At 37.3% G+C, this 20933-nt stretch overlaps 1 protein-coding gene and 1 long non-coding RNA gene across 8 annotated transcripts; one reads left to right on the top strand and one right to left on the bottom strand.

The window, feature by feature from the left end:
• Window positions 1-378: 378 nt before the first annotated feature.
• Window positions 379-6433, bottom strand: LOC145539063 (uncharacterized). The gene is made up of 2 exons (XR_014077551.1): window positions 3023-6433; window positions 379-644 (listed from the first exon to the last, which is right to left on the bottom strand). It is a non-coding gene; the product is annotated as an uncharacterized LOC145539063 (long non-coding RNA).
• PCNP (PEST proteolytic signal containing nuclear protein) lies at window positions 5987-20822 on the top strand. Of its 7 annotated transcripts, XM_081572433.1 has the most exons (7): window positions 6447-9911; window positions 10542-10648; window positions 10898-11075; window positions 11151-11313; window positions 14049-14123; window positions 17651-17706; window positions 18991-20822. In XM_081572433.1, the coding sequence occupies exons 3-7, from the start codon at window positions 11020-11022 to the stop codon at window positions 19115-19117; spliced, it is 477 nt and encodes a 158-aa protein (XP_081428559.1). In that variant the 5' UTR covers window positions 6447-9911; window positions 10542-10648; window positions 10898-11019; the 3' UTR covers window positions 19118-20822. The 7 variants fall into 7 exon arrangements, with proteins under 7 accessions (XP_081428558.1, XP_081428557.1, XP_081428555.1 ...); XM_081572432.1 differs by lacking the exons at window positions 6447-9911; window positions 10542-10648 and adding an exon at window positions 5987-6069; XM_081572431.1 differs by lacking the exons at window positions 6447-9911; window positions 10542-10648; window positions 10898-11075 and adding an exon at window positions 5987-6069 and having other exon boundaries at window positions 11099-11260; window positions 14095-14123.
• Window positions 20823-20933: the final 111 nt, after the last annotated feature.

Here is a 20933-nt window from a genome sequence, read left to right as displayed (position 1 = left end):
TGTTCTGTGCTTATATCAGTTCCATTGTTTCCAGACAGATTCAGTAGCCACTTCTTACTAATTAATGGACCATGAAGATCTCACTGAACTCTTCCTCTTTGAAATACCTCTTCCTTGTTTCCCTATCACCGCAATGGTCTTCCTTTTCCCAGTCTAGCAGTTTATCAGCCTCATTCATTCATTTAGCAAGTATTTACTGAGTACCTACTATGTGCCCAGAAGCACTTTAGGAGCCTGGCCATAGAGTTGCAAAGTTGGACATGATTCAATTGACTTAACACACATACACACACAAGCACACACACAGAGTCACAAAGAGTTGGATATGACTGAGTGACTGAGTACACAATTGAAGTATAGTTGATTTACAATGTTGCATTTTTCTTTTTTGGAAAGATCTCATTTTGCTGACCAGGGATCGAACCCAGGTCATGCAGGTGAAAGCCTGGAATCCTAATCACTAGGCCGCTAGGGAACTCCTGTTTCTGTCTTATTTACTGCTGTATCCCCAGGACCTGGTACAGTGCCTGACACATAAAGTGAAAAAAGAAAGTGTTAGTCACTCAGTCGTGTCTGACTCTTTGTGACCCCATGGAATGTAGTCCACTGGGCTCCTCTGTCCATGTAATTCTCCAGGCAAGATACTGGAATGGGTGGCCATTTCCTTTTCCAGGGGATCTTCCTGACCCAGGGATTGAACACAGGTCTCCCGCATTGCAGGCAGACTCTTTACTGATTGAGCCACCAGGGAAGATGCAGCTTGATATATGCTGAATGAATCAATCTGATTCATTTAAAAAGGATCACTTTAGATGTTCTATTGACACCAGATTAGATAAGAGGGACCAGTTTGGAGGCTACTGCAGAAACAAAAGCAAAAGATAACAGTGAGCTGGATCAGGATGGTAACAGTTCAGTTCAGTCGCTCAGTCCTGTCCTACTCTTTGAGACCCATGGAAAGCAGCACACAAGACTTCCCTGTCCATCACCAACTCCCAGAACTTACTCAAACTCATGTCCATCGCATTGGTGATGCCATCCAACCATCTCATCCTCTGTCGTCCCCTTCTCCTCCCGCCTTCAATCTTGCCCAGCATCAGGGTCTTTTCCAATGAGTCGGTTCTTCGCATCAGGTGGCCAAAGTATTGAAGTTTCAGCTTCAGCATCAGTTCTTCCAATGAATATTCAGGACTGATTTCCTTTAGGATGGACTGGTTGGATCTCCTTGCAGTTCAAGGGACTGTCAAAAGTCTTCTCCAACACCAGACTTCAAAAGCATCAATTCTTTGGCACTCAGCTTTCTTCATAGTCCAACTCTCACATCCATACGTGACTACTGGAAAAACCATAGCTTTGACTAGACAGACTTTTGTTGGCAAAGTAATGTCTCTGCTTTTTAATATGCTGTCTAGATTGGTCATAGCTTTTCTTCCAAGGAGCAAGCATCTTTTAATTTCATGGCTGCAATCACCATCTGCAGGGATTTTGGAGCCCAAGAAAATAAAGTCTGTCACTTTTTGTTTCCCCATCTATTTGCCATGAAGTGATGGGACTGGATGCCATGATCTTCGTTTTCTGAATGTTGAGTTTTAAGCCAACTTTTTCACTCTCCTCTTTCACTTTCATCAAGAGGCTCTTTAGTTCTTCTTTGCTTTCTGCCATAAGGGTGGCATCATCTGCGTATCTGAGGTTATTGATATTTCTCCTGGCAATCTTGATTCCAGCTTGTGCTTCCTCCAGCCAGCATTTCACATGATGTACTCTGCAATAAGTTGAATAAGCAGGGTGACAATACACAGCCTTGATGTACTCCTTTCCTGATTTGGAACCAGTCTGTTGTTCCGTGTCCAGTTCTAACTGTTGCTTCCTGACCTGTATACAGGTTTCTCAAGAGGCAGGTCAGGTCATCTGGTATTCCCATCTCTTGAAGAATTTTCCACAGTTTCTTGTGATCCACACAGTCAAAGGTTTTGGCATAGTCAATAAAGTAGAAATAAATGTTTTTCTGGTTAGCTTTTTTGATGATCGAACAGGTGTTGGCAATTTGATCTCTGGTTCCTCTGCCTTTTCTAAAACCAGCTTCAACATCTGGAAGTTCACGGTTCACATACTGTTGAAGCCTGCCTTGGAGAATTTTGAGCATTACTTTACTAGCGTGTGAGATGAGTGCAATTGTGCGGTAGTCTGAGCATTCTTTGGCATTGCCTTCCTTTGGGATTGGAATGAAAACTGAGCTTTTCCAGTCTTGTGGCCACTGCTGAGTTTTCCAAATTTTCTGGCATATTGAGTGCAGCACTTTCACAGCAAATACCAAAGAGATACTGGAGACAATGAGTATAAATAATCCTTTCAAAGAGTTTCTATATGAAGGGGAATAGTAATGAGGAGGTAGAAGGAGTTATGAGATCCCAAGAATTTTTTGTTTTGTTATGGTTGTTTTGTAGATATGGGAGATAACATTAGAGGGAACCTTTTATAAGCAAGAAGGATGGGATTTATTGCACTAGTAACAGAAAAGAAGACAGAAAATAAAAGTACAAATTTAGATACCACATCACAGATATAATGAGAATATACAGAAGTTCTGTTTTGATTTCTATTATTTTATTACTGAAAATAAGAATCAAATTCATAAGTTGAGGAGAGAACAGAGAAACTGTGAAATAGTCTAAACAAGTGAATGAATTAGGGCCAGGGTTCTCAACGTGTGGTCTCCAGACTAGCAGCCTCACCATTTGGGAAATAGTTAGAAATGTATGTTTGGGGGGCCCACCCACTGAATCTACTGAATCAAAAATTTGGTGGTACCAGAGTTGTAACTGTTCTAAGAAGCCTTTCAGAAGATTCTAATGTATAAAAACTTGACAACGGTATAGGGAAATATAATGGGATTATAGCTTGGATTAAGAATCTTCCAGTGGTAAAAGAACCCTCCTGCCAATGCAGGTTAGAAACAGGTTCAATCTCTGGGTCAGGAAGATCCCCTGGAAGAGGGCAAGGCAACCCACTCCAGTATTCTTGCCTGGAGAATCCCATAGACAGTGGAGCCTGGCAAGCTGTAGTCCACAGGGTCATACAGAGTCAGACACTAGTAAACTGACTTAGCACGCACACACTTAAGGTTAGTGAAACCAAAATTAGCCACGTTTCATCTCTGATTTTTTTGTATTTCTCTGCCTGAATTCCAGGTTCACATTCACCTCTTACTTTTCAGTGTCCCCGTTTCCTCTTCCATAAAAGCAAGAGCAACTTTAACAGTTAATTCATATGGTGATGATTTAATGCACTTGATTTCATGTTAAAAAATTGCAGATTGTGCTTGGCATAGAGTAAGTATGAATGTGTACTCCATAGTATAGCTATCACCTCACATATTACACATTTAAATTATAGTAATTGTCTGTATTAATCTTTATTTTCAGCTTATTAAATCATTATTTGACTCGCTCTTAGAGACTGCAAAAAAATATCTACTATTAAGCAAGTACCCATCATGAGCCACGCAATGTATTACAAACTTTACCTGTATTATCACACTTTCTCCTCAGTAACCCTATAAGTATTGGTACATTTTTATAGTTAAAATGTATTAAGATTACCTTATCAGTTCAAACTCACAGAATTAGCAAATAGCAGGGTTATAATCTAAATTTTGTGTGATGCTATCAGTGCTGCTGCTCTTTGCCCTGCACTCAACTGCCTTTTCACCCCTTAATCCATTTATTGGGGTGGTTCCTGCAAGTTGGCATTCACTTCTTCAATGGGTATTTATTGAAAACTGGTGTAATCTAGGTTCGAGGGAAACAGGGGTGAGCAAGATAGGTACGATATGACCTCAAGGAATTGACAGGTGAATGGGTTAGCACCTTCCCTCCTTAACTTCTACAGTGTGGTACATGGAACTGGATAGCTTTATGTGACCTCTCTAAAATTCATTTCTCTCATTTAAAGACAGAAGCTTCTATGAGTAAATACATTTGTAACTATAAATGAATATCTCATGTTTATGTCTCCATTTAAAAAATGATTAAAGTTAGTGTCTCAGAACTTCCTTGGCCATCCAATGGTTAGGACTCCGTACTTTCAGTGCTGAGGGCCCTAGTTCAATCCCTGGTTGGGGAACTAAGGTCCCAAAAGCCACTTGGTGTAGCCCAAAAACAAAACAAGAGAGTATCATCCATTAAGTAACTTTTGAAGAGCACATCTAGGAAAAATGAAACAAACATGAACTAATTACATGCTCCCTGGTAGCTCAGCAGTAAAGAATCTGCCTGCAATGCAGGAGATGTAAGAGATGTGGGCTAGATCCCTGGGTGGGGAAGATCCTCTGGAGAAGGGCATGGCAAATACTCCAGTAGTCTTGTGTGGAGAATCCCATGGACAGAGGAGCCTGGTAGGCTACAGTCCACAGGGTTGCAAAGTTGGACACAACTGAAGCAACATAGCACACTATGTAAAATATTTTGCTGGGCACTTTTACATATTCTGTCATAGATGGTGAACCAGAGACTTCAAATCACCGTATCAGCAAACCACCCTGTTTCTGTCATGGTGACAGAACACACTTTCATTCTTTCTGCTTTCCCTAGACTTGGACCCTGACAAGTCATCCACTGACAAATACAAAGCACATTTCACGTGTGAAATGAGCAGTACAAAGTGCTGTAAAGAAAATACATTATTTAAATGGTCTCTGTGGGCAAAGAAATTTTGAGCCATCTAGGAAGACCTTTAAAATATATATATATACTGAGGGAAGTACAAAGTGACCAAAGCAAGGTATATGGATTGTATTATCACACTTGATCCCCAAGACTACCCTCTGAGGATGTACAAATTATTACCTCTGTTTTATACAGAAGGAAACACAGGTCTGTAGACAGTAAGAAATGCTCAAGGTTTACTCAGTCAGTAAAGGGATTCAAACCCAAGTTCTGACTCCTTAAGACCAATTTCTGTAACACTGACAGCAAACCCAGTAACTACAGTTCCACAGGCAAGGAATAGCAAGAGGGCAGTATAAATATAGACAAAAAAGGAAGATGAAGCTGCAAAGTTAGGATGGGGCCCAATGTGATGCTTGGACTTCAGTCTGCAAACCAGGAGCATCAACTCAAGGTTTCTAACAAAGGCAGAAACTACTGCGATCTTTAGGTAATAAAGTTTCTTGACACAGAAATCCCTTGCAGAAAAAAATCAGTTTTACCACTTGCCTCCATAACCTTAGACAAATTTTTCTTTGGCCTCAACTCTCACAGCTAATTGTGTGCTGTGAGTGTGCTCAGTCGCTCATTTGTGTCGAACTCTTTGAGACCCCATGGACTGTAGGCCCTCGAGCTCCTCTGTCCATGGGCTTTTCCAGGCAAAAACACTGAACTGGTCTGCTACTTACTACTTCAGGGGATCTTCCCGACCCAGGAATCGAACACGCGTCTCTTGCGTTGAAGGGGGCCTCTTTACCACATTAAGATTACCACATTAAGAGGACAATTTCACATTGGATTACTGTTCCAATTAAACAGTAGTGGTGATTAAACGATATAGGGTATGACACAAGGGGGCGCTCGATAAACGTGGATTTCACTTTTAAGTAGGAAAAAGAATTCGGTTTTTTTTTTAAATAGGTACACATGATCCAGCAAAACCAGAATGAGAGATCCTGCTAGCTTCAGCTGCAACCACACCTCAGTTGGCAAAAACCTCACAAAAGCTCACCGTTTCCAGGGTTACGCTCTCTGAATCCGCCACTGGACCGAGAAAATCTAACCGACACCCCTATCAAAATCCCCATAAGCGATCTACAGGACTACCCAAACTACCCCGCCCTTCCCTCATAGGCGGCTGGCCGATGATATCATATCCACTTCCGTTTCTGAAAGGGCCTCTCTTCATTCTCTACGGTCGCTCTAGGCTGACGCTTCCAAGGCTGGCTCTGAAGCTCAATGGTTGCTGGGCGGGGCCGTGACGTCCTTGGCGTGGTTGCAGGGGAGGCCGCGGCGGGGAAAATGGCGGACGGGAAGGCGGGAGAGGAGAAGCCTGAGAAGCCGCAGCGAGCTGGAGCCGCCGGAGGTGAACACAACCCCAGCGTCGCGGGCTATGTGGGATGCTCTGAGCCTTTCTTTGAGCTTCCCGGGGTGGGGGGAGTAGACTGAGGCGAGAATGGGCGGATCTGGCCCTCACCCGGCCAGGTGCTGGGCCCAGACGAGCCCCGGGCACGCCCGGTGCGGCCCACTGGGATCCGGGCCCACATCACCTCCTTACCGGGGAAGAGCCGGTCACTGTTCGTCACCTCCTGGCCCCAGCAGAGACCCTGCTTCCGAAGAGAAGGGAGATGGGCACCAGAAAGGGGGACCGAACTCGGGGTGCGACTCGGAGTGGCGGTGCCCGAGCCGCTACCGCCACACCGGAGACGCACATCACACAAAACGCACACGCGCGCTCACTCAGTGCGAGTCACCGAGCGGTGACCGCAGGAACTGGCCGCAGGCCGAGTTTCCGACGGTGTCGGCCTCTCAGTTACACCTAGGAGTTAGTTTGCTGCTCCCTTTTCACTGAGGAAGTGGACTGTCCTGGCCTTTTTCATTCCTTCATTTTTAAGCCTAATACTAATCCTGTAAGGGCTGTGTCGAGGCGATGGAGGGAAAGAGGAATACCTTTGCCTGTCTCCTGGTTTAATCTTTGGGGTCTAGGATTAGGGTTTGATTGTCTTTCTTTGAACTGTCTTCTTTTTATGTGCTAGGCTGTGTGCCAGCCAGCTGCCTGCCAGATATTTAGGTGGCTCAATAGGCTAGTGTGACTCTTCCCTATTTGTTACGATGTCAACTCAGGTTGCAGCTGTCTTTATTTTGTCACCTCCAGTCCTCTAAATTTGGGTCTTGTGCATTAAGGAAAAGAAACATCATGTAATCTCTCTAGCTTTCCCCTCCCTTTGTCCTAACAAGGCTAGTTTAACACGTGCAAGCTGATAATGTCTTTAGAACGTTTTAAGTACCACACTGTCCTAATTCTCCAAAGTCTTATTCCTGAAAGTATTTAATATGAGAAACTACAGAAAATTAGTAGTATATGAAGGTAACTGTTAGGACCTCCTAACAAGTTTAATGTGAATTAACTTGGGAACGAAATTGAGAAAAGTGTACTATTCGGTTACTTTGGACCCAGCATTTCCTTTTTTAAAAATACATTAGGTGCTATTAGTTGAGCCCAAACTCCTTTCACCCTTTCCACTCCCCTCCCTTCTTTTTTGTTGTTTTACTAGTAAAACAGCTTATGAAACAACAGTTTAAACCGTTTAGTACTACCTCTTCAGCGGCTTTTTGTGGCCAAAATTGGAAAATACCAAGTAAAATTACACTTAAAAATTAGTTTGAGGAAAAACAAAGATCTGTAGCCTAAAAAGCCTTATCTGACTTGTAGACTACCGTTTAAGAATGGTTTTTTGTCTTGAATGAGAGTATCTGTGTTTAATGTGAGCCAAAATATATTTTGAGGGAATTCCCTGGGGGCTTAACGATTAGGATTCCCAGGATTTCACTGCCTGGCCTGGGTTCAGTCTTTGTCCAGGGAATTGAGATTTCACACCACACGTGGCTGAAGTGGCCAAAACAAAACAGAAAAATGTACCATAAGTGTCAGCATAATTCCACTGTGTAATTTATCCACCACCCTTTCAGTTAGGGATAATTTATTCTGTAGTATGAATATTGGTGTTTCTGTGTTAGCATATTTTTGTGATGAGAGTGATACAAAATTACCTTTTTTACTAATTGCTATCAAAAGTTGTTGTCTCCTTGTTAGTGACTTAGGCTGATATTCTTTCATAATGTCTACATAATTGCCTTGAGTGTGCCTTCCTTTATAAGAAAAAGTTACATGTTAACCATTTTTGAATGACATGTTTTTAATAAAGTTGTACAAAAAAATCATAGTTAAAACATTCATGCCATCCATGGATATTGCTAAATTGATAAAATTTTATGGCAAGTAGGCACTGTTTAACACTTAGCAGTTTGTATTGGGGGGGGTGTGTACCTAGGGATTTTTCTGAATTTTAACTCCTATTGAACAATCCATTAAATTGGAATTATAAGTATTTTTTAAAGAAGTTAACATGAATTTATATTAATAAGAGAAGCCACTTACTTGAACTACCTGCTTTCACCTTTAAGGGGAGGGATAATGTTAAGGGTTAGGCTTTGGGTAGCTTTTCTCTTTTTTCTTCCCTTTGGCTAAATTTTTGTAGCTCCTTGAAATAAGTATAAATTTTAGAGCTGTTCATATTGTAATCATACTCACCCCAAGCTATTTTATGTTTCTAATAACTACTTTAATGAAATTGACATTTCTTCTGTCCAGAGGGTCTTGAATATATTCTCATTTAAACTGCACACCAGTCCTATTAGAGACGTGGATGTATACTCTTTTTTTTCAGACAAAGCTACCAGAATGCAAATGGGTCATGAAGGGTATCCTTATGGACTTAAAACTTACTAGGTAATTTTTTTCAAAGTAAGGTACCTTTTTGACTCCCAAGGCCCACCTCTCCTCCTCAACTATTCAATGAAAGACAAGAAGAAAAAAAAATGCTAGTACTGTGTATAGTTTGATGTCACACTAACTAATCTACACATTTTATTTGCTCAGAATACAAACTAGATAAAATCTCTTTTATTTAGATAATCCTTGATAAAGAACATAATAATTTAATAACTTTGTCCCTATTTGTTATAAAGTGATTTATTTTTTTAAAACTGTGTATTTTTTCACTCTTTAAAATGTAAGTCACATTGCTAATCTGTGGCCATTCAAAATTTTGTTTTCCACAGTGCCAGAATAGAAAACATCTCATTAAATAAATTGAAAACAGCAGTTCATGATTACAAGCTCCACCCACCCCCCAACTGCTAAAGTAGTATATGTTGTATTTAAGGGAAAACACTTAATGGACTTTAAAACACTTTAATGGTCTTGATAGTTTGCCTCTTCAGATGACAGGAACACAGATGTGAATAAAATTTGAGTTGCTAGCAGTTGATTAGTTAATTGTAGTTTTCCCAACTCCTCTGTTCATGCTACCTTTTTCTAGAGCAGTAATTATAGAAATCTTCCCCAGGCATCATGAGTGGACACAGATAGTATTATGTTCCATGTATTAGCACATACTAGTTCAGTTAGTTGTCACACTTAATGTTGTTCTTAATATTATAGTAATAATTATGCTTTTCACTTTTCCTCATATTTATGCTTTGATTTTTCTAGATTCTTTGTTCCCGGACTATTTTTTAGGTAAAAGGATTCCTAGAATTCAGAATAGACAGGTTTTAAAAGAATCAGAAATTTTGACTAATGATGGCCTTTGAGTCACAGTTCAAAGAGCAGAGTTACACTAGAGTCAAGAGTAAATGTTCTTCGTGCTGTTTGTTTTGATGTTTTTCAGAGTTTGTGTTTGCACTAACTTGTGCCTTTAGTGGTGTATAGATTGCTTCTATATGTAAATTCAGTGGGTTTTTTTTTTTATGTGTTTCAATGCATAGAGCTAATAAGTTTTCAGTTTTAGCCATGCCAGTCACAGAGAAGTAGTAGTTATCACTGTTTGGGTTTTACTGTAAAATTCATACTTGATTAAAAGTATAAGGATACAGAATAAAATTTGGCATAAATGATTTTAGTGATAGACTGAAAAATAATGTTTGCATAATAACTGCCTTTTTAAGAAATACTAAATTGAATTCTATATTTCAAATATTGAGTAGCAATCTTACATTCTTCGGGTGCTTTTGTAATTTAATACCTAAATAAGTTAATTCAGACAGCCATTGCAATGCTCTTTCCTTCCTAAGGAAATCCTAAAACCTAATACTGCTTAATTTCTCCCCTACATTGTTATTACAACTTTCACCCCTTGTCTGAAGGTAATAAAGAGTTTCTTTTATTTTCCTGTAAACAAAATTAAATGTTCTATTCAAAGTGCTTATTAATTTAGCTACCCCATCATTCCAAAGTTATATAGATTGGGATCTATAACCTCTTGTCCTTTATTACTCGTCAGTCTGTTTGATTTCCCCTTTTCCACCCATTCTTGCTTTTTGTCATGTTTTCCGAACTGTTGTCAGGGTCATTCCTTAGAGAATCTTCTCTTTCTCCATAAATATTCATCCGGTGTAGCAGAGTACATTGTACAGGGTAAATTGGTAAACTTGGGAAAGAAAATATTTAATAATCAGCAGATTTTCTTCTGTCTTGCTTCCCAGTATGTTCTTAAATATCCTTCATGTGTAACATTCAAAATGTTAACTCATTTCATTTGTTAATATAAACAAACAAAATTACTGAAAGACATCTTGCATTCCATGTCTACATGTGTGTGCCTTCTGTTAGAAATTATCATTTCTAGCTCACCTTTTTTTATGATGAAAAAATAATGTGTGAACCTAAATACAATTGTTGATCACTCTTTAAGAATAGGGTAAACAGATGATAATCAAGCTTTGAGAGTAGAATTAAGTTACTAAAGGAGGATGACCTTGATTTCTTCCTTGAAGTTCCTTTCTAAAGATTGTGAGAAATGTTCATGAAGAACACATCACTCAAGAAAGTTACTGCAGGCTGTACTATGTAGTTTGGGACATAATGGGCTGGTCATAAAAAGGTACTTTGTATAACTAGTAGTATACTATTGAAGAATATTAGATGTTTTATTAGTCAAATGTATTATTCTATGATGTGACTAATTGCCGACAAACCAGTTCATGTAGAAGAATTTATAGTTCTTAATTTATGAAAAGCAAAATTCCGCAGGTAATTATATTATTATGTAACTTAGAGTGTTTAGTTGAAGGGTCTTTCTTTTTGTGAACTCTCTTTTTATAATTTTAAATTGCTCTGTATTTTATGCTAGTTAATTCATGGGAGCCTCTTCTACTGCCACACAATCTCAGTTCCTGCTGTATACTCTAACAAACAGTGGAAGAGACTGTTGGGTCAGTAGGTGACAGCTGCAGAGGTATCTTCCTTATAACGATGCTTTTTGAGGTTGCTACTCCCATCAATCTGCTCAGTAAAAATAGCTCATCTTGGTAAGTTGTTTCGACTTCACCAGGACCTGAAGAAGAAGCAGAAAAACCTGTGAAAACTAAGACTGTTTCTTCCAGTAATGGAGGGGAAAATTCCAGTCGCAGCGCTGAGAAGCGATCAGCTGAAGATGAAACTGCAGACCTCCCAACAAAGCCTACAAAGATCTCCAAGTTTGGATTTGCCATAGGTAGTCAGACGACAAAGAAAGCCTCAGCCATATCCATCAAACTTGGCTCAAGTGTGAGTTATTTTATATATTATATTTGTAATGGGTCTTAAGGATTTGTTTTGGAAACCTGCTTTTTTTGGATTCTGATAAATAAGTATAAAATGATACATTGCTGCATGAACTTATAACATGTTAGTATTTAAGAAATTATTAGTATATTCAAGAAAAGTCTGGATGAATTATAACTCAAGCTGTTTTTTAAAAAGGTTTAGAATATGAAAAGGAACAAATATTGTAGGGAATATATGACTTACAAAGTAATAGCTTACAATTTCCTAACTTGTGCAAAACCTCTGAAAAATATTTTTAGAGTTTCAGTTTATCTTTTAATTCCAGTGATGTGGAAAAAACAGTATCTCTAGAAATCATTTGTGTCGTAAAAGATTAATGTTAGTAAGGTACTGCTTAATAAGAGCTTTCTGATTAACTTACTTTGGAGCTACAAATGGATGTTGAGTATTAAAACCTATGATAGTAGTCCTTTGTAGATCAACTTTTGATTTCTTGTTTTTATATGTAAACCTTGAATTATTAACTGTTGAGTGTCTGGAAAATAACTAAAATATTAGATTGAAGCATTAGACATTTGACTATTTCTGATCTATAGAAGTGATAATTTCCTGTGATTCAACTAAATAGGTCTCCTCTTTAAGAAGAAGGAAGTTACTTTAACAGCGTATCGCTGTTGACTTTAGAAAATGGTTATACGTTCTTGTGTAAGGAGTATACTCCTAAAATTGCTTTCGTTTCTTCATGTCCTTTGAAAATTAATGCTCAATTGTCAAGTACATACAGCTTAATATCTTCATTAGGTGTTCAAAGATTTTTAAATGGATCAGGAAAAAAAATAAAAATATGGATCAGATTCCTACTAGAGTGCGTGTGTTTGAGCTACACGTCTAGTTTTTAAAAAGCTACTATTCCTTAGAACCCCCACTCCTGCCATATGCTGTTTTGCCTTTTCTTCCTTCTTGTAAAAAATTTAGTCTGAACAAAAGGCATTCAGCTTATAACTTCATTATTTCATGACTCTTCTCCCTACTTGAGCTGATTCTTTTGGTTTAATCTGTTTTTTTATAACATTGCATATACCCACCTGTATAAATATTTACTTTTTTTGATTGTCTTTTTTTGATAAAGATGTGGTTCTTATGTATACTTCTCATATAGGTGTTCCTCTTGGTAATAGATTTTACTGTGGTTGAACATACCGCATAAGTCAGACACCCATATCCCTACTTTTTCTGAGTCATTGAAATGATTTAGTAATTGCTGATCGTTTTAGTTGGAGGGTTATGCTTTAAAAGGCCTATTCACTAAAACTTTAACCTTTAGAAAACAAACTTTTTTTCACAAAATAAACCAAAGTGTAAACATAATCTTGGTGAAGTGAGATGTAGGATGTGAAAATAGTTGAAACTGTTGCTTTTGATTATATGATGTAAAAAGATAGTCAAACAACCAGCGAATACTTGAGTCTTATGTTGTATGTACAACATCAAATACATGACATGTTTTAAGAGTAAAGGGTGTTTTCTAGAGTCACTATGCATAATTTCAAATGAACATTTTCATTTCTTCAAAAGTACACACTTTATAAAGGTGTTTGTGTTATATAAGAGGGATGGTTAATTTTGTTTCAGCAGCTCAGAGATGATTTTATTGGGGAGGTAATGCTAGAGCTGACTTTAAATACAGGAAAGAAGCAAAAGAGGCAAAAGGACCCAGATAAAAAAGAGGAATTCCCTGGCAGTCCAGTGATTAAGACTCAGTGCTTTCACTGCTGTGGGCTTGGGTTCCTTAGTTGCAGAAGAGCCCACAGAATCTGCAAGGTGCCTTATGCAAAGGCAATTTAAATGTGAAGCCATATGATGCATTTAGGAAGTTGTTCATTGTTAGGAAGTGTTTAGTAGTCAAATGGAGGGATAGAAAGCCCCCCAAATAAGACCATGGGACCAAATCATAAAGGACTTGTAGTCCATAATAAAATTTAGTTTTAGTCTTTAGGTTCTAGAGGAGTCATGGAACTATTGTAGAGTCTAGACCCTATAAAGAGATTTGCATTTTGGAAGCAGTACTCTGGTACTAGTATAGAGAATTAGAGGGATAAGAACAACAGAAGGTGGGAAAATGGTAAATCTTAACAGTTCAGGCAAGAAATGCTAAGGGGCCTTAGGTGTTGGTAGCGTGGTAACCAGTAAGCTGAGAAGGCATGGGGAGATTTAAGTCTGTTTAATAGAGATCTAGTTAACAGGACCTCACAGTAGAATGTGCAAGTTGAAGTAAAGGTTTTCTGTCTTGGGTACTTCATGAGCACTTCAGTACCCCTCGGATCTCTAAGTGGCACTGTCCAGTGGCAGCCAGCTGGTAGAGAAAGATGAATCTTGGTGTCTTTCTCAGGGTAATCTGTGCTTAATTTTAATGTAACTATGGGCAAGTGTTGATGTTCATCTTCTCTTAACCTGTACTAAGTACTTTTATGTAAATGATATTAAATTATAGATCCTAACTAGAAAATCTTGGACAAGAGGAAAACAAATGGCCATATGGTTAATAAAGTAAAATCTACAGTTGATAACCCACATTTTCAAAAAAGAAAATGGATTTCTCCAAAGTTTGTTCTTAGTTCCTTACTATATGTTTCTATGAAAACATAACGTTGCATCTTTGAAGATATTATTCCTGTCATTAAATAAGCCTGTGTAAACATTATGTGATGATACTTTTTTTAATGTTTCTTCTTCAGAAACCTAAAGAACCGGTTCCAACTCTTGCTCCAAAAACCCTTTCAGTAGCAGCAGCTTTTAATGAAGATGAAGATGTAAGTTGATAGCTAGTTTTCTTTGCTTTACTTTAACCTGTTCTTTAAGGACAACGTTAGTGGCAAATTGTCAAGTTGTATTAATGGTACTAGTGAACTTTTTTTTTTTGGCAACTCTTTACAGTTTGGGTTTGTGTGTGTTTTTTCTTTTTTTTTTTTTATGAAATCTTCACAATCTGGATGTTTCTGTTAATTTGGTTGTGGGATTATTTAAAATACTGACTTTTGGGGTCAAGGAACTTAAATCAACAAATGCTTATTATGAGTAATTAATACATATGTGTGCTATGAGTATCTGAGTAATAGCTCCCAAGAACAATATGGATAAGAATTGTACCTTCAGAGGAGCACAAAACGTGGGGCTGGAGTGATTGGCAAGAATATTTAAGAGAAGAAATACGAGTTGGGTACTAAAACATTAGGCAGCGTTTTGACAAACCAAGGAATACTTTTGTAAATTAAGATACCAGCTTTCAAATTACAAGTGGTAGTGCTAAGCAGCTGTGTTTGACACCTGGAGGTTTTGTAGAAGTTTTAGGCAAGGATGAATATGAAATGATTGGGACTCAATAGCTAAGTACAGTGGTTATCACTGTATTCTCCCTTGGACATTTACTCATTCTACACATTTGATTGCTTTCTGTATGTTAGGTACAGTGAGATTACAAAGATAAATCAGACATGTTCCTCTAGGAATTCAGCCTAGCAGTACAGGGGCTTACACATAAAATGGTCCAAGGTAAAATCAAAAGTACCTGAAGAGATGAAATGATATAAGAGATTTAGGTGAGGAAGAGAGGCCAGGTAACTCGATGCATGCAGTGTTATGGAAAGACCACTGGACTGGCAGTTGGAAGACCTAGGTTCTTTTCCTGTCCAGTTATTAACCGATAGAGAGCCTGCAACTAAATCAGTTTACCTTTTGGAGCCTTAGTTTTCCAACTTGTAAAGTGAAGGCTAGATTTAGATCACAGATTTTTAAACCATTTCTTAAGAGTTCTGGGGTTCTGTAGAAATGTCTCAGGAGCTACTGTGGTATTGCATACTTGGTCGCTCAGTTGTGTCCAACTCTTTGCAACCCTATGGACTGCAGCCCACTCAGGCTGCTCTGTCCATGGGGATTCTCCAGGCAAGAATACTGGAGTGGGTTGCTATGCCCTCCTCCAGGGGATCTTCCCAATCCAGGAATCAAACTTAGGTCTCCCACACTGCAGGCAGATTCTTTACCCTCTGAGCTACCAGGGAAGCCCAGGAATACTGGAGTGGGTAGCCAACCCTTCTCCAGGGGATCTTCTGGACCCAGGAATTGAACCAGCTAACAAGCATGACTCTGGTCTCCTGCTGCTATTTCATTTATGTTTGCTCTCTTATCTATTTGGTATTTGGAAATCCAAGTAGTATTTTGTTGAGGAAAAAACTTTTTATGTCCCCTTCCCCCCAAAAAAGGTTTTTGAAAAGCATCGACTTAAATTTAATGTTTTCTTTCATGTCTAAGCTGAATTCCTAAGAGATTATGTAGCATTTTGACCTCTATAGATTATGTCAGGGAAGGACAGTATAGGAAGAAGGGAATAGTATATGCAGAAGTAGAAAGGCTGAAAATTGTAAGCACCTACATAAATCTAACAAATTGAGTCTTTGCGCATATCTTTATTTTACCTTCTATATATCCCTGTGAATTGTGTGATATGGTTATTCTTATTTTCCAAATGGAGAAATTAAGTTATGAGTGCATGAGTATGTGCTGATGCACACAAGTGTCATCTAGAACTTAGAACTAGAACTTGGCTTTCTGGTTTCTTGTCCTGTATTCTCTTCCCTGTTTTTAAAGAAATTTTAGACAGGTTCAGCCAGCACTCTTTCTGCCATAAGATGGTAATGATAGTTAATTATAAACTTGTCTCTTAGTTAAAAGAACACATGCATCTGAAATCTTCATCTGAGGACTTCACTGGAGTTCCAGTGGTTAAGTCTCCGCACTTCCACTGCAGGGGGCATGGGTTTGATCTCTGGTCAGGGAATTAAGATCCTGCATGCCTTACAGTGCGACCAAAAAAAAGGAAATACAGTCTTTATTTGGTTCTTCCTTTTTCTGCAGAACATAGTTAGCCTTGGATATATATCTCAGCCTGAAATATAGTGGACAGAGAACATGTTCATTTGTTTAATTTTGAAATTTAAAAATACTTTTTCAGTTCTGTCTCTTTAGTTTCTTTTAATTTGTAGAATGTTCCCCAGTTTGGATTTGTCTGATGTTCCCTTATTATTAGATTCACGTTCCTCTTGGCAGGTGTACCACAGAAATGATGCCAAGTTGTCAGTGCATATTATATCAGGAGCACGCGTGTCAGTATGTCCTGTTACTGGCAATGCTTCCGTTGATCATTGGGTTAAGTGGTGTCTGCCAGATCTCTCTACTGTCAAATTACTGTTTTACCTTTTATAATTAAAGTTTATCTTGTGGGGATATGTTTTAAGAATATGTGAAAATACCTAACTACTTAAGTGTTTATTCATGAATATTAATATTCATTGATGATTCTTACCAGAATCAGTTCTATTTTTGCCAAATGGTGATTTTTTTTTTTTCATTCTTTCCCCCTATGTTTATTAATTGTCTCACTGTAAGGAAGAGCTTTTCCTTATTTATACAAGTGTAGCCTATTCAACAGGCTATAATGCTCAAATTGTCCCAGATTTGACCAGTAGAAACCTCTTTAAGGTGGATCTTGAGATGACTGCTTAAAAAATAATATTTATCTCAGTAACATTTACACATAAAAACATCTAAAAGACACTTGTCACATTGTTTTTCACCAGCTGTAACTATGGAAGAGCAGTAAGGAATGAGCTTTCAAGATGTCTTTACAGTAAAGAAGACATTTTTGAGAAGAAGCAATACAGTGAAGTGGTTTAGAGCGTTTTTTTGGTGTCCAGCTGTTTTGTGATTTTAGGCATGTTAACCATGTGTACTACAGCTACAAAATGTGAATGATGATACTCATCCCACTTGGTAGGATTGTTCGAGTTTTCAGAGATAGCGCATATTAAAGCATTTAACACAACATGTAGATTCTAGTAAACAGTTTTAGTTCTAAAATATCAGGTTTTTACCAGAATTTTTTCTTTTTGCACATTCAGCACTTGAAGCATAGGTTTATTTAATGTAGTTAAAATAAGTTACTTTTTTAACCAAAATTTACAGTTGGATATAAAATTTAGCATTATTATTATCAAGTGATTTTAATATAGTTGACCCTTGGCCAACACAGGTTTGAACTGCATGGGCTTATTTATACGCAGATTTTTTTTCAGTAAACATGTGCTACAGTACTGCACTATCCCAAGTTGATTGAATCCTGGGATGTGGAACCATGGATATGGAGGGCTCACTGTAAAGTTACACACAGATTTTTTGACTTGAGGAGGTTTGGGCCAGAGAGTGGTGCCCCTAACCGCCCGCTGCATTGTTCACGAGTCTGCTGTATCTATATGCAGTCATTTCTGTGTGTCTCTTTTTTTTCCAGAGTGAACCAGAGGAAATGCCTCCAGAAGCAAAGATGAGGATGAAGAATATTGGAAGGTATAATTTTTGTATAATATTGTAGAAAATTATAGTGAATTTAAAGCAAGAATAAATTTCACATAGTCTGTTCAAGTTTTTGTTGCATATTTGGGCAAAACAGTTTTGTTTTCTAATATAGCAGTATTTCTCTCCTGATAAGAGAAAATTAGTATTTTAAGAAAAAATAGCAACAGTATAATGCTATTTCTTTTCAGATACGTGTAACATATATTTTTTCAAATAAACAGAAATGTTTCCGATTTAAAATTTTTTCAGGTATAAAGAAATGGCTTTCACTCATTTCACTTACAGTATCATCCCCGCCACTTAATCTTGATTGTATGTGCTCCTTTTTCCTTGGTAATATAGATGCTAAATATCAAAATAAGATAAAAACCATCTTTAAATTTTCCTCTATTTGTTATTATGGAAATAACATTAATTTCATATTAACATGATATTCAGTTTCTTGTCTTTGTATGAATAAATGGATAACTTAGAGGTTAGTAAGAAAGCTGGGCTTCAAAATGGCCTATACCATTTCTCCATTTCTATCAAATGTATGTTCTCCCAAAGAACTAAGTGCTAAGTCTTTCAGCATCAGTCTTCAGACTTTGCCTATGGTTCCAATGGGAACAGTCCCAGTCGCTGTCTGCTGGCCTCCCTTTCATACAAGACTCTAAAGTAAAAAATACATCTGACATTATAACCAAAATATAAACCAAATCTGTACCTGCATATATCTAAACATTTAAAATCAAAACATGTTCATAAAATGACAACTGAACCATTTTATGTGTGATACATCTTCATGTTTTTTTTCTATTTCATTTTTTATAAATAGTGTTGGCAAGTCACCAAATTGATTTAATGACCCTGTTAACAGGTTACATGGAGAAGGAAATGGCAACTCACTCCAGTATTCGTACCTGGAGAATCCCATGGACAGAGGAGTCTGGCGGGCTATAGCCCATGGGGTTGCAAGAGTCAGACACGACTTAGTGACTAAACCACAGTGGGTTACAAGCAACTGTTTTTAAAACTATAGTGGTTGCCACCTTTAGCTGTGTATCAGAATCACCTTAAATGTTTGTTAAATCTACAAATTTACCTGGCTCCTCCTCAGGCCCACTGAATCTGAAATTTTAGGACTGGGTCTGGGAAAAGGGTATTTTTAAAAAGATCTGTAGATGTTTGGCCTCCGTTTATAATGGGTGCTAAACAGACATTTTGAAAGAGTTAAAAACATGGCCCAAAAGTCATTATATAACATTTTAAATAAATTTCTTTCTTTTAACACAGGGATACACCAACATCAGCAGGACCAAATTCCTTCAATAAAGGAAAGCATGGGTTTTCTGATAACCAGAAGCTATGGGAGCGAAATATAAAATCTCATCTTGGAAATGTCCATGACCAAGACAATTAAATGATGTGTTTTGAAATTGGGGTGTGGGGTGGGTGTAAAGTTAAAAGGAACAGTTTCCTTTTTTAAGGAATGGTATAAGACTATCTTTGGAGCCGCCCTTTTTTTCTTTTTCTTTTTTTAAATATTGAGTGGTACACTAATAAATGAGAATTTGAAATTAGAGGTAATTTATGTTTTATATACAGATTTCGAGACATTTACTAATTTTGTAGTTTCATGTGATTAGTTTCCAAAGGTTACAGATACTAAAAAAATCAGAAATGGTACCTTTCTAAGAATTGCATATTTTTTTAGACACAGCTATTAGCACATTAGGAGGGAAGCAAAAAGTTGTCTATTTAAACTGTAGGCAGTTACTCTCTAACTTAACTCCCTTATTAACCTAAACTTGTCTGGCTCCCAGGAACAGCCTTATAGAGAAGGGAGTATTGTATTGGGAGGAAAATGTTACTGGACTGTTGACTGAGAAAGTAAATTAGATAAAATACAGCTTTTTTTTCCCTAATGGGCATTTGTTTAGTTTCAGATCATCATTAACTAGTTATTGCATTGCTATCAGTGGATACAGATGCTTAGCTCTTTAGAAAGAACATTTTAAAATTTTACGTAAACTGTTGAATATTTAAAATAGCCCACTTCACTTTAAAGGGTCTTGTCTACCTTCATTAGTCTTCAAAAAACAACCATTTGCTACCAAAGTAAATCAGTATTTTGAATGTGCTTCTCTTGAATTTTGTTATTAGCTAGTTCCTGTAAGCATTTCCACCAGATCGGCAAATCATAAGGAAGCTGTTTCTTTTAAAATAACAAACCACCACCAAAAATTTAAATGTACATAATAGTTAAATGTTTGGCTGTTCTTATTTTTTAAAGGGTATAAACACCAAAAAAGGGGGGGAGCAACATTGTATGAAGATGGAAGATAAGAAAGATGCACTTTCTGTAACTTTATCAAAGCATTTATGTTACTAACTTGTGAAATCAATTTGATTTGAACTTATTAACAGGAATTCTTATTTAGCACAAAAATATGGTTTACTTTAACTGTATACTTGCTAACCAGTGGCCTCTCAAAAGCACATTTTAGATACTGAAAATGAAAGAAAATGCATCTTTAAACATATTTTATGGAATCTTTGACCACATATACTTTGTTAATCTATGTGTTGTAGGATTGTGTTTATTTTGTATTTTTGTATTGTATATGAATTCTTTTTTAATGTGACAGTTAAACACATCTTTTAAAGCATAGACACACATAGAAGAAACATACAGTATAATGATTTCCTTGAAAACTACAATGTTAGATTTGGAGGCAGCTTCAGACTGTTTGATTGGTGGTAACTACTTGCTGAGCTCTTTTAATAAGTAATAAATAACTCCAGAGAAGCAGCCTGTATATATTCCTAATACTTTGTTCACTTGCATTTGAGTTTAGAATAAGCCCCAAGTAAAACAATGGAAATGTATATAGAACTATTAGTTCTTACTTACATGATTTAATTATATCAAGATACATGAATTTGACTTGCTTTAATGTAGGCAAACTTTCCATTTTTGTTCATTTTAATGTTTATGTTGAAATAACATCCCTCTCCTACATTTCATTTTCTTGACTCAAATATCAATGTACGGTCAAGATGGGAGAGAGAAACAACTAAGATGAATGTCTTTACTAAAATACCAATAAATTTGTCAAACTCTATTAGTGTTCTTATTTTCTGTTCCAGTCAATTCTTATTTTCTGTTCCAGTTGCTGGGTTTGTTTGTTTTAAGCAAAGAGACCTGTTATTACTGTTGCCCAGATGGGTGGCTG

Source organism: Giraffa tippelskirchi, chromosome 2 (genome assembly GCF_054371585.1).
Source record: "Giraffa tippelskirchi isolate mGirTip1 chromosome 2, T2T-mGirTip1v1.2.pri, whole genome shotgun sequence".
Taxonomy (NCBI): domain Eukaryota; kingdom Metazoa; phylum Chordata; class Mammalia; order Artiodactyla; family Giraffidae; genus Giraffa; species Giraffa tippelskirchi.
Note: the sequence above shows the minus strand (reverse complement) of the source record. Positions and strands in the feature narration are given on the sequence as shown.